This window comes from Patiria miniata, unplaced genomic scaffold (assembly GCF_015706575.1).
Source record: "Patiria miniata isolate m_02_andy unplaced genomic scaffold, ASM1570657v1 HiC_scaffold_20, whole genome shotgun sequence".
Lineage (NCBI taxonomy): Eukaryota > Metazoa > Echinodermata > Asteroidea > Valvatida > Asterinidae > Patiria > Patiria miniata.
The window spans coordinates 1402995-1416424 of record NW_024037059.1 but is presented as its reverse complement, the minus strand read 5'-3'; the positions used below and the strand labels follow the sequence as shown (position 1 = coordinate 1416424).

The following is a 13430-nucleotide window of genomic DNA, read 5'->3' as shown; positions in this document are numbered from 1 at the left end:
TGGCGTGGGTTCAAGCCCGGGCCTGGACACTTGTGCCCTTAAGCAAGGCACTTAACCATTATTGCTTCATCCTTCGGATGAGACGTTAAGCCAGAGGTCCCGTGTGTTGTATAAGGCCCAACGCATGTTGAAGAACCCAGTAATACTTATCGCTAAGAGAAGGGGTTTGCCCAGGTGTTTCTGGCCTCCTAGTTATACTCCCTTGTGGAAGTCCTTAGGAGAAGAAGCAACCAAGTACCAAGTACCCAGCTCAGTTGTGGCAACTGTAGGCATCCTTTTATAGAGATTAGCCGTGGGGGACGGACTGATGGGGCCAAGCTACGCTGCTGCAGCTGCAAGAGTGAAGGAATGCTCTATCCACATTGAGAGGTTCTTTTTACGGAGCCATTTGAATCTACGTGTTCTGGTATCATTATTGTTTATGCTCTGTTACAATGCTTGAAAAGTCACTCTCAGCTCAACAAAAAAAAAAAAGGAAAAAATGTCCTGTTTACATTTAAATACCGGTATATAAAAAATAATGGATGAAGAAAGTCTTGAACAGCTAGAACTGTTATAATTCCTGTTTGTTAATCCAGCCGCATATTTATAAAATGCAAGTTTTCATTTACAAATGTATGTGTGTACACAAACTACTGGGGTTTTTTTTATAAATGGTTTACAACTAACACATGAAATGTGCATGTTTTAAATTGCAATCAACCAAATTGATTTTCTATTTTTTTTTGGTTCGGAGAGAAAAAAGTGTTGCACAGCATGTGCTTTGGTAAAACCAGGTAAAATGCTGGTTTTAGAAATAGGCTCAAAAGTTTGCACGTAGTGTCTTACAAGAGAGTTTGTTTCTCTCGTTTTCGCATCATGTTTCCAAACAGACTATACATGGGTGCACTTTTTATATGAATTGAGTAATTTGTCATCCTTTTTTTATATGAAAGTATACACCCACTGTCGTTCACAGGATATGAATGAAGTGAGACGAATGTTGAAAAGCGCAGTTTGATTATCTAATTGCTTAAACCTTTATCAGTTTCAAAGCTGACAGTAGGTTTTGGATTGGAGGTAACTGGTACACGTACATGAAAAGGATCAATAATACTTCTCTGATCTTGGCTGGTACCCGCCGCTGCTTGAATTCAACGGTTCCTCACCGATGTCCGCTTTGTTGTCAGGCTCCCCTGCGCTTGACACAGTTCCCCTCCTCCATTCTCGTCCTCGATCTCTCTCCATCCATGAAGGGCAGTAGGCCTACCTTCTAACTCAGCTCTTGCTGTGCATCCCGTACATGTTCACCCAAACCTGAAAGTATTGCAGAGTAAAATGTTCTTAACACTTAAAAGCCAAAGTGGAGGAATTTGGAGGATTGAGGTTACATGGTTAAAGTGCGTTACTGATTTCATAGGATGCACTTTGTCGAAGTCTTGGGCTGGACCTTGTGTTGTTTTTGCTCAGCCATGCATAAATATAGGCCTGGATTATGCTTGAAATCCTCCGTACTGCTCCAGGATGTCACTGGCCAAGCCTCACCATATTGATGGTCACAGTATTTTGCAGGATTCAGGCAGTGGCCACCCCTCCATGGGCCATGTCCAATGGCAAAGGTGTAATTTGCATACAATGTGAACTAGTGGAGACAGTAATGGAAAACCTAATAAAAACGCTGGATTTACTCAGGGGGCTACTCCTAAAACACTACAAAATACATTGAAAAGTACAAGTTGAATAAATTGCGCCGTGCCACACGTTCACATTTAATTCACAATTTTTTTTCACAGCAGGTTTGGGATTCATGTATTTTTACCACATGACACTAGGGGCGCTGTTCATGATACAGATGTAAATCGTTTCCCCACCCCTGCCCCCCCCCCCCCCCCAGTTCCCAGCTGCAAACCCTCATTTTGAAATAATACCAATTGTACACATTCTGTAAGAAGAATCACAATTGACAGAAAAAAGTATTGTTGTCCCAAAAGCAACGTCTTCGATAAAGACTGCATGAAGTTGGAAAGTTACAAGGCAACACATGCTTCAAGAAAACTTTAAAAAGTTCCGCGGCATGCATACACAGCGCCCTCTTGTGAACAAGTTTGACAACTTTTTGCAAACTCTGCAGATTTCTCCACATTTGCTGACACTGAATTTTCACAAAATACACCCTCCTAACACACTGAAAATATTTTTTTGAACTCACCAACACATTGGACAACTTGTGCATCACCGAAGAAAAGTGTTTGCTGTGTCCTTTGGTATGTTTTCCTGGTAATTCTAAGCACTTCCATCGGCGTGCATGCAGTAGACAACGTGCACAAAAAGTCGAAATGTGGGGACTGGTATCTTGACGTATCAGTGTAAATAGGATCACCATTTTGACAGGAACCAATCTAAAATGCATGCGCTCAGACAGAAGATCAACTCGTCTCAAGTTACACATTTTTCGGGCCCTTGCTTAGCAAAGTTAGCAGGTGTATCGATACGTGTTTTTATTTGAATATGTTGAACATCTGCCGTATGCTGAAGGTGGACGGAGCTATACTTCATACTTAGTGGAGAGGTAGATGATATTTCCAATGCGTGACATAGCTAATTCCCACCAGATTTTTTTTTTGGGGGGGGGGGGGGGGGGGGAGGTGGGAAACACTTGTGCTAAATCATGTAAATCTTCCTTAATCCCCGCCCCTTCCTCTAGTACTAGTACTAGTCAGCACCCCCCCCCCTTTTTTTCCATAAAATACCTAATATTTTTATGCTCAAGATAGTCAAAGTTGAGTCTCCCGTTAATCATATTTTCTGAAACATTGGTAGCCACTGTTTATTTATTTATTTATTTACCAACAGGCTTTGATTCTGACTAGAATGGTACAACTTGTCTCATCATGTTCAAAAGTTTGATCCAGCGAGTAGTATCGTCAAGATCACACAGGGTGTGGAATGATTGTTCTCAACACAACAAAACTCTCCGCTGTTGCTATGGGAGTCATCGTCATAGAAACTGCATCACCTATCATCAGCAACCAGTTCGGCTTGACTTTGCAAGGCAGATGTATTCAGTCGTACGGATCCACGATCGCAGATGGGCTCTCGTATGCACCAATCCCACATCAGTGACGTTATCGCTTCGGTCTTTGACTTCGGACGCAGATAGCGACAAATTACTAGATCAAGTGCATGTGGATGCAGTTGAGAGTGATTCATTCGAGGAGGTGGCCAAGGAACTCGATGCGGAACGAACTGGCTCAACCAGCTCTCGGAAAGCTAAAAGAAATTCCTCAAACAACATAAAAGCTTCTCTGAGTAAGGTAGCATATTTTGTTGTTGTAAGCAGCAGAACGGTTGTGAGTGTGTTTATCGGCAGCAAAAATCTGAAATTTTAACTGCTTGTAGTTTTGTTGACAGCATGTAACTTTTCAAGAGATACTCGTTTTCTTCCTCATTTCTTTTTGATTTCTTTTTGACTTCTGATTTCTTTTTGACTTTCGTGGTAGTAAACATAAATTCCACTTAATTTGTCAACAAAATTCCAGTCACTTCTATTTTGTTATTAATTTTTTTTTCAGGATTCCATGAAGAGTGTAGGCAAACTGGTTCCAGACAGAATTGTCCACTTGCTGGATGAGGCTGGTGAATCACTGGGTTCACTGCACCGCACGGAAGCCATCAAGCGGAGTCAGGAAACTGGACTCAAACTAGTGCTGATCAACCAAAACACGAAGCCTTATCCAACATATAGGTATATACAACGTTGTTAGTTTCCTGTAACTAAATTTAATTTCCTTTCCAGCTCTGTTGTCAAGTCGTAAGGTATCTGCACTAGTAAGCAAGATGTCATGGGTTTGAGTCCCACCGTACATACTTAGAAGCTCACTGTGGCTAAGGGCAAAAAGCCAGTGAAATTTTCTTTTACATTTAAAATTCAAATTTTTGATTTAAAGGTAGGGTAGATCATTTGCCATTTGTGCATTTTTTTTCATTTGAATCAACAAAAATGCTCAAAATCTAAAGACAGTTGTTTAACAACTAACCTGATGAACTTTAAGCTCAGTGAATGCTGTATATTCCGAGAAAACAATTTACTAGGATATCGATTTAATTCAAAAGTTGCCGAGTTGTGTTTTAAATTGCGCCTAAAATCAGCGTCTGGGACACGTTCTCTTTCAGCCGATTGCAGTTGCGCGATGTCACGCACTGAACCGACAACTAACAGCACTACCTTTAAATTCTCTTTTTCCAGACTGATGACCGGGCAGCAACTGCATCAAGAACAGATGCTACTCAGGGAGAAGCTCAAGGCGAAGAGCGCCCCCACGCAGGTCAAGGAGGCCAGGCTGTCGGGCAACATTGAGAAACACGACCTGGAGGTCAAACGGCGCCACCTACAGGACTGGTTCCGAGAGGGCGGGGCGCAGGTCCACGTGCGGGTCACAGTGACGGGCACCGGGAAACACCAGAAACCGGTCACCAAAGAGCAGCAGGTATGATGGAACCAGGGTTGTAACCAAGTCAATTTCTTCACAAGTCAATCAAATTAGGTTTTACCCTTCACCGACGTATAAAGGGCAAAACCTAATTTGATTTACATCACCCCGACGCAAAATTCCATATTATTCACAAGTCAAGTCGCAATTAAATTTTGTCCGAGTCAAGTCAAAATTCTCAAGCCATATTTTTCAAGTCTGTCTGATCATACTACGTCATAATTCACATGACACATGTTCCGTTTCTCCAACATCCTTTATTATTGATGCAAATCTATAGTTTGCAATTTTTCAGGTCCTTGGCTTTCTGTTCACTGAATTTTTGCATAGACCCCAAAAGTTTAGTTTATAACAAATTTATTTGAGCATTTTGTGGGCCATGAACTTGAGGGTTTGTAAAAAAAAAAAGAAGGGTGGAAGCCGTGCACAGGAGTGCGAGCTCGTATTTCTGTGAAATTCGGATGAAACGGTTCCTAAAGTTGCTCTATTTTGCAATCAACCCCCTGGCACCATTTTTCAAACTGGTGGTGGGCTACAGGACTACTTTTAAGGGTGATTATGTTTGGATGGAATTTCCTCTCAATAGCCATTGAATAACCCCCCCCCCAAAAAAAAAAAAATTGCACAAAAAAGGAACGATGATGAAATAAGCTGGTGTCAATGGCAGTTTATTTACTGGTCTGCAACCTTATAAATGCACTTTTGAAAAAAGTATGTAAAGAGTTTAATTTCTGTTTTTTTTTTTACAGTTGGCAGTGATCCACCAACTCATGGCTGGGCTGGAGGATCGGGTGATGTTCGCCAGCAAGCCCAGAGACGTAGGCAAGGACGGAATGAACTTAACAGTGACCCTACGACGCATGTCAGCCAAGGAGAAGACGGCGTTAGTCAAGCAGAAGAACAAGGAGGAGAGTCTGAACCAACAGAGGGCGACAGACTCCAGAGATGGAGGAGAGGAGAATGAACAGACCGATGACAAGGATGAGAAAGTTGGATGATGGATGATCCACAGAAGCGGAAATGATTTGAAACAAGAAAGGCAAACTTCAGAGTCTTGGCGGGAGAACCGAGAAAACAGACTGAAGATATGAGAAATTTGCATAATGAACTTTAGAAAATAAAAAATTGACTGATAGAAAATTCGAACCCGTGACTGAACAGGTGCTTTAACCCCTGTTTGAGGATTTCGGTGGATTCAGGATACGTGCATATTGAAAAAGTTGGGGTTTTTGATGGATTCAGGACAGTAAGCCTTGCGGAACTGCAGGATTTTTATGGATTCAGGATAAGTCCTTATTGAACAGTTGGGGGAACTTTGATGGATTCAGGATCTTTAACACTTTAACTCCTTGGCTATATGTTTGGTGTGTACAAGGTATATGTACTACATATTTGATTGTTTTTTTTGCTAAGGAAATCAACCGTGCAAACTCCCCTTAAAAGAATTCAGCTCGATCAGTGGCAAAGCGCAAACAAGCAAAGACATTAAAAAAAAAAATAAGAATCAACACGAATGTAACCTTTCTCCTGGCGTCTTTATTTTGTACTGGTCTTTTGGTCTATCACATCTGACATCAAAAGTAGATTCTGAGGGAAAACCTACCAGAAGAATTTAAAACTATGAAAGGGGGGACGCTCAATAAGATATAAGTGAAAGGGGCACTGCGTCATGAAATCATATCTACAGGATAGTTGTGTGGATGTTTATATCCTACTTTAAATGTTCCTTTCGATAAACATTTCGTTCAAAACGCATTTTGTAGCCCAATTGGACGTATCCCAGGACGCAGTGTTCCTTTAACAATAACCTTTTTAAATCTGGGTTAAACAAATATAATATGAAAGAACAGCTGAACTGCAAAAATATAAGTATTTAAAACTTTTGCCTGTAAGCAGCAATACCAGCCCTGAAATGGAGAGGATTTTACAAACTTTTCAATAAATTTTGAATACAGATATCTGGATCTAATTTTGTTCAAGTATCTTCCTCCACGTTTCCTCCAGAGTCACTGACTGATATTTCCATGGCAACCGCATCTTCGCTCTTCTCCCCTAATGTGACCGCCTCTTGTACCATCTTGAGTGACGTGTTGCCTTGCGCCACTTCTTCGTCACCTGAGAGCGTTTCCAGGCTACTTTTGTGGGGCCGTGGCCTGGTGGCCTCGTCTGGGTAGCAGGAGAGATGAGACGCTAGACCTCTCTTCTTCCGAGGCTAAAAAAGAACCATCACAAAATGTCATTATTGAATTCAAACTTTGATTGCAAGAAATGAACTTAAAAGTTTTGAAATCTACGATTATGAAGTCTAAAGATTTGTCAACTTTGAAAGTAGGAAAACAAAGAATTTGAGGAAAATCAGAACATATCCAGCAGTGATCATGAACATTATATATTCAAAATGGTATACTGGGGTCAAACGTCAACGAAAGTATGCTGGGGATTTGGCATAACTTCTGCCTTGCTTTAATTTCTTATTTCTAGATTCTATGAAAATCACTTGCTTGTCTGTATATTGCATTTATAACTTGTGTATGGGAAGTCAGGTTGGCGTAACGGTACTTTCCTCGCCTTCCACCGCTGTGACCAGGGTTCGAATCCCACCTGGGCCAATATGTGGATTGGGTTTTCAGTCCCTACCTGATTCCATGGTTTCCCCAGAATATTCTTCAGGGGTTTTCCTCCCACCTCTAAACTGTAATTTCTTCTGATTGTCTCCTCTCCACAGGTTTCTTCAGGCTTGTGAGCTACAGCGCCTAGGGCGCTTTTGAGGAATCCTTGGTTTCATAATCATAATAAAAATGTAAAGCAAATTCAATGTACAAATCTGATTCTTTTAGTTTTTTTAGGTTTACTATGAAGTTACTAGTGGCCTCTGCAGTTCATGTCATTTCATGCAGTTCCTTTTTATTTAATAAATAAGTAAGTGCAATGTTATTTCATGCAGTTCATGTTATTTCATGTATCACACTGTGAATCCTTCAATTGAAACCAAGAAATAACATGAACTGCAGATTTAAGCAAGGGCTTTCACATACCTTTGGTGGTGGTTTGACGTAGTCCGGCTTATGCACCACCTGGTGTTTAGACAGGGAACCTTTATGGATGAAGGTCTTACTGCAGCCAGCATGATCGCAGGCATAGGGTCGACCCCCATCATGATAGTTCTTGACATGGAGCTCTAGGTACGATGCCTAAAAGAAAACAAATGCCTGTTATCATATACAGCGTGTCTCCAAAAAAAAATGGAGCAGTAAAACATTTTTGTCCTGAGGAAACTACAAAAATAATTGGTAAAAAAATAACCATGAGATGATAGTGTTTCTTTACCTTTTACAGGAATTTTTGTTCTGTGTGATTTGGACCTTTTGTTCAAAAGTTACGGCAAAGCATGTATAAAAGACTGTCAAAATCTGTTTGGGCCACTTTTAAGATTATCTGGTGTCTAATGAAAGGCATTCACACACCTCCTTGGTATGTGAATGCCTTTCATTAGATACCAGATAATCTGAAAAGTGGCCCAACTTGGACTTCAAGTCTTTTCATTTAATTAGCTGTATCTCTGGACTGGAATGTCCAAATGAGACGGGATAAAGACCATTGTGTAGAGTATTTAGTACACCTTCAGACTCTATAAATAACTTCGGCAAAAAAGAGTGCTAGTATCTTAATATTTATGAATTGACTTCTACATTCTTATTGACACACGCTGTACTTGTGACATTTCCATGCAGCTGCCAAAGACAGAAGCACAGAATCTATTGAACACAGACTTTTCATAAGCGAAGATTTTTGCTTAGAACAGAAACTAACTGCTCAGCAATAAAAAAAAGTAGCGATCAACATGTTATGCAGTGCATACCACTTTTGATTGGTGATAGTTTTCTGCTTATCATAGCACCTTACCTTGAGGTACGATCGGTCGCAATCTTCCCGGGGACACATGAAAACTTCCCTCAACTTTTCATGGGACTTGACGTGCACCTTTAACTGCAACACAAAACATTCAAAAATCACACATGGCTGTTAACGTGTACCATTCATTCAATTCTATGGATGCCTGTTATGGCATGAAAATGGTGATGAAAATCAATATTAGGTTTTGCCCACGGACGTATAAACACTGTATACTCAGTGTGTTACCTCTCGAGTAAAAGTTGGAAAAAATCACTCGGGTGGGACTCCAACCCAAGACCTCCTGCTTTCTAGTGTAGACGTCTTACCACTCCATCACCAAGCTTACGGGATCAGTTGGCTGGTTCGAATCTGATGTACATAGCAGCGGGTACCACAATGAAACTTTTCATAAGATGGAATTTGCATCCGGGTGATGTAAATCAATATAAGGTTTTGCCCTCCATTGACGTATAAACACTGTATACTCAGTGTGTTCCCCCCATTTCCCCCAAGTAAAAGTGAGAAAAAGGGAGTTGAACCCACGACCTCCTGCTTTCTAGTGCAGAGGTCTTACCACTCGACCACCGAGCTAATAGGATCGGTTGGCTGGTTCGAAACTGATGTAGCAGCTGGAACCGCAATGAAACTATTCATAAGATGGTATGTAATATTCTTTATATTTTAACAATATTTGGTTAAAGACTACGGTGTACCTTATGTCTCTTGTGGTAGGTCTTTCCACACTTTTCACATTTGTATTCTGCAAAACAAAACACAATAAAGCAACATTTAATAGATGCAAAATATAAAAAAAAAGTGTCATTTATCCGCTTGAAATGATCAGCAACCGTCACTGAATCTGAATTTCAAACCAACTATAACAGCTAATATGTTCACGTTTCAGGATAACAAAAGAACCATGTTTTCTATTTTGGGTATTCATTATAAACTAGAAAAGAAAAATACCTGTGATGTGATCTTCAGAGAGATGCTTGCGTAGGCCTGTCCATTTATCAAAGTGACGACCGCAACCTTCTTTATCACACGTGTAACCTTTATTAATAAACAAGTAGAAAACTAGTATAAATATTTATTGAAAAGAAATGGAAAATTATGCCAACATTGGGTTCAATCGACACTGATATACAGCCAAACGCCACAAATACTGATTCACAAGAGTTATTTATGCATGGCTGAGCAAAAACAACACAAGGTCCAGCCCAAAACCTTGACAAAGTGCATCCCACGCAATCAGTAACGCACTTTTGCCATGTAACGTCAATCTTCCAAATTCCTCCACTTTGGCAAAGAGGATTTTGAAGGATTCAGGGCGGTTAGGGTTAAACAATTTGAGACTCTTCAGTTTACAGTTAGACAGTATGTAATCCCACCTTTGTGTATTTTGGCGTGACTTTTCAATTTGCTTGGAACTTTGAATCTCGCCTCACACCCCTCATATTGACATCTAAATGGGAGAAGAAAAAAAATGATATTGCTGAAATACCAATGATAAAGCTTGTACAGCCCCTAATTTCAAATTATCCAGATTGAGACCAGAAATTCAAGGCTTGGTTTCTGAGGGTAACGAACTGCTTACTAGATTTTGAAGTCACAAAGCTACAAGACAATACTAATTGTGAAAAGTTGGATGAAGCTCTTTTCAATGAGTTTGTGACATGGACAAGATATAAAAATCCACATAAATAGCTAGAATTATAAGATATGACAACCCTGTTCTCAGTAGTTTAAACTATTGAAGTACATTTTAATACTTAAAAACTATTTTAACCCTAACCTAAGGTATTTTTGCTAATTAGTATTCAGCATAATATACATTTTTTTCTACACATAACATGGACTTCTCCACTTGATAAGCTTGCTTTTGGAGAAGCCCACCGCTTAATCTTATCTGTTTATTTAAATTATTGTCCAAACCTTTTCCCTTCAAAATGATTAAGTGGAAATGAATGAATGAATGATGAACCTCAATCCTACCAGATCATCCAACTGTCTCAATGTAATCATTTCATACAAAAGTTATTTCTCAAATGTGGTCGTTGGAGGGGTGACCACTGCCTCAATCCTGCAAAATCCTCCGGCAATCACTGTCAATATGACGAGTCAGAGCCGGTGAAATCCTGGAGCAGTGCGGAGGATTTCAAGTATAATCTACATTGTAGGCCTACATTTATGCACGACTGAGCATAAACAACACAAGGTCTGGCCCAAGACCTTGACGCAGTTTATCCTACAAATTCAGCCACACATTTTCGCCATATAGCCTCAATTCCGCAAAATCCTCCATTTTGCAAAGAGGATTTGGGAGGATTTGGGAAAGCTAGGGTTACTCAAATCTGCTGCTGGGAATCTATATGTATATACATGTAATGACCACGATGAGGGAAAGATTTCCATATACGAAGTTCACTCAACACCCTGTGTACAAACCCTATGAGATTGGACTGAAAAATCGTAAGTGTTTTTTAAGAAAATGCTTGTATTTTCTCACTGCTCAAATTGACTTTGATGACATGAAATTGCTATCTGGGGGCTTATTAGTCAATACAGAGGAAAATTAGTGAACTTTGTATATGGAAATCTTTCCACGATGAGTTTCTGAATGAAGCCATTTGCTAGGTCCCTTCTCAACTGACACTTACTTGAAGGGTTTGACGTTTGTGTGAATGTAACCGTGCACAGTTAAGTGCTGATGCTTCTTGAATGTTTTGTCGCAGCCTTCATAGTTGCACTACATGATGAGAGAAGACGGGGGAGAAAAAGATATAAACGATGCAGAAACTTGGACGGATTGGTAAAACTACCTTCATTTTAATTGAGTGACTGGAAACAATTCATTTTGAAAATAATTTAAATACAAAAGGTGGACATCCAGGTTTCCAGATTCAGATACACTCTCCTTGCTGAACCCTTCTACTATTTAAACAGTCACAGACAGTCAAAAGTTCCATCCACTTCCCCTGCTATATTTTTAACACAGGCTAGTCACCAACAGTCAGATCATATTTCAAGCAAGCACTGTGACTAGTCAAATTCAGTCAACAGACAAAAGCAGGCAACTGGTAGGCACAGCTGTTTTATCAATCACCTACAGTCAAAGCACTAAAGTCAAAGCATAGCTCTATCAAGTTACTTAAACAGTCACAGCCAGTCAATCCTGCTTTACGTAGGCTGGGAGCTCTTAACTGCTATTGTTCAAAACAGTCATTTGACAGATTTTGACTGAAATGACAACTTTGCACAGAATGCATGTTATTTTGTTAAATGAAAGTAAATCTATGATTATATATAAACAGGGGTGAAACAGGGGTGCACCATGAAAAAAAAAAGATTCACCAATTACTTATCAAGCATTTAATCGCTCTAGAGTTTAAGATGACAGAGATAAATCCTCGGCCATAAACAAATTTCCAACTAAGATATCTGATTGTAAGACCGATGTTATTGTGATTGCAGCCTTACTTTGAATATTCTCTCCCGGTGTATCCTACGGATGTGCTTCTTCAGGATGTCGTTGTTGGTGAATGATTTACCACAGTCGTCTTCCAAGCAACTGAGAAAAACAAAAATGGCCAAGAAGGCAAGTGGCTGTTAATTCTATGTGGCTCCAATGCATGATGCTTAAGCTCGGTAATGTGGGACGGGAAAAGGCACAGATATTGCCTTCGTGTATTGCATGAAGCATTAGCTGTTGTGCCAAATCAATCAGAGTCATATTTATAATACAATATAACATTATTTTTTTGTTTACATTCTTTTATGCCTGAATTGTTAGAACAAGGCAGTGGATATTCAGCCAGATCCGGCTTTCTTTTTGTAAACAATATTTTGCCGGATAAGCACTGAACATGCGCAGTGACTGTTTTTTCGGGACTTTGAAATTTTTACTGTGACAAACCTTAGTCTGGTTCCACGTCAACATTGTGGTTGTGATTTCGTATTCACAAGATGGAAATCAGACCATTTTACAATTTCAGACTTTATTTCCCTTTTAAACAAAATCCTCCAGAGCCACGAATCAAAATACGAAAATGTAATAGTCAATTAAATGTTGGCGTCAATTTAAATTAATAAAATAAGACTATTCTTAATATGTTAAGATGAAGAAAAAAATTAAAAATGTCAAGCATGACAAAACAAAAAAAATCAGGTAAAAAAGACACATTTGCAACCAAACCACTGTTGAAAATTATGAAAACTGGGCTTATTTATCAGATCTTAAATTGCTTGAGGTTGCAAAAGTCATTTGGATGATACAAACACTTCAAGTTCAAGAAAAGAAAAAGGTGTCCTACACTACACAATCCCTGTCAAAGAGGGCGCTGTACAATCTAGCCAGCTTAATATCGTTTTACAGCAGGACAACTTACACAAAATCCCTCTTGTCAGAATGACTGGCTAAGTGTCTCTGAAGATGGATCTTCCTCGTGTAGGCATTATCACAGCCTCCAAAAGTACAAAGAAAATCTCTCTGGAAAAAAAAAAAAAAAATAATAAAAATTAAATTGGATGTCGGAAACAGACGTCATTTACTCATTGGCCTACATTTACGTCTACATAAAGACGGTTGGCTAGCCTAGCCTTCACATATGAAAGAAAGCACATGAGTATTAAAGTAAACATATACGAAAATTTAGCACTTGTACTAAAGGATATAATTGAGAATTTCAAAGCGGTGTGGTCCTGCCTTTTTTCCATCTTTTTCCGAGCTCCCGGTTAGTCCACATGCGCTGCTGACCATCTTGTTTGTCGTCTGCAAATTTTTGACATTCCAGATTCCAATTCAAGATGTGTACCCATTTGCAGTCAAGCATTGCCCCGTTTGAGAATATAAGTTGGGTTACCAAAACGCCAGTTCGGCACACAATCCTTTCTTATGCTAGACGCATGGTGGCGCTGTTGCGGGAAACATTTGAAAAAAAGGAAAGAAAAAATTGAAACAAGACAAAACAAAACAAACCGACTTTTTTCTTTTGTTTGCATTTGTTATTACCGAGAATTAGAAGGACTTTTCGAATAAGATTTAAGGCTGAAAATAAATTTCTTGCC

General features: G+C 39.5%; 2 protein-coding genes across 5 annotated transcripts; one reads left to right on the top strand and one right to left on the bottom strand.

Moving 5' to 3' along the window:
• The first annotated feature begins 2075 nt into the window (after positions 1-2075).
• Positions 2076-5483, top strand: LOC119727457 (translation initiation factor IF-3, mitochondrial-like). 4 transcript variants are annotated; one of them, XM_038199340.1, is made up of 5 exons: positions 2076-2243; positions 2833-3293; positions 3552-3724; positions 4226-4466; positions 5219-5483. In XM_038199340.1, exons 2-5 carry the CDS (start codon positions 2871-2873, stop codon positions 5465-5467), a joined length of 1086 nt encoding a protein of 361 aa, XP_038055268.1. In that variant the 5' UTR covers positions 2076-2243; positions 2833-2870; the 3' UTR covers positions 5468-5483. The 4 variants fall into 4 exon arrangements, with proteins under 4 accessions (XP_038055268.1, XP_038055270.1, XP_038055269.1 ...); XM_038199342.1 differs by lacking the exon at positions 2076-2243 and adding an exon at positions 2250-2317; XM_038199341.1 differs by lacking the exon at positions 2076-2243 and adding an exon at positions 2359-2535 and having other exon boundaries at positions 2831-3293.
• Positions 5484-5985: 502 nt separating this feature from the next.
• Positions 5986-13184, bottom strand: LOC119727459 (transcription factor IIIA-like). Its single transcript, XM_038199345.1, has 10 exons — positions 13069-13184; positions 12752-12852; positions 11844-11934; positions 11024-11112; positions 9755-9828; positions 9330-9416; positions 9077-9123; positions 8373-8456; positions 7505-7660; positions 5986-6681 (listed from the first exon to the last, which is right to left on the bottom strand). The coding sequence occupies exons 1-10, from the start codon at positions 13120-13122 to the stop codon at positions 6445-6447; spliced, it is 1020 nt and encodes a 339-aa protein (XP_038055273.1). The 5' UTR covers positions 13123-13184; the 3' UTR covers positions 5986-6444.
• Positions 13185-13430: the final 246 nt, after the last annotated feature.

Excerpts from the sequence above, each read along its gene's own strand:
- LOC119727457 (XM_038199340.1), top strand. The coding sequence starts at position 2,871 with ATGTTCAAAAGTTTGATCCAGCGAGTAGTATCGTCAAGATCACACAGG. Across the intron at positions 3,725-4,225 it reads AAGCCTTATCCAACATATAG|ACTGATGACCGGGCAGCAAC; the intron begins GTATATACAACG and ends CTCTTTTTCCAG. Across the intron at positions 4,467-5,218 it reads CGGTCACCAAAGAGCAGCAG|TTGGCAGTGATCCACCAACT; the intron begins GTATGATGGAAC and ends TTTTTTTTACAG.
- LOC119727459 (XM_038199345.1), bottom strand. The coding sequence starts at position 13,122 with ATGGTCAGCAGCGCATGTGGACTAACCGGGAGCTCGGAAAAAGATGGA. Across the intron at positions 9,124-9,329 it reads CTCTGAAGATCACATCACAG|AATACAAATGTGAAAAGTGT; the intron begins GTATTTTTCTTT and ends TTTGTTTTGCAG. Across the intron at positions 6,682-7,504 it reads ACGTCAAACCACCACCAAAG|CCTCGGAAGAAGAGAGGTCT; the intron begins GTATGTGAAAGC and ends GTTCTTTTTTAG.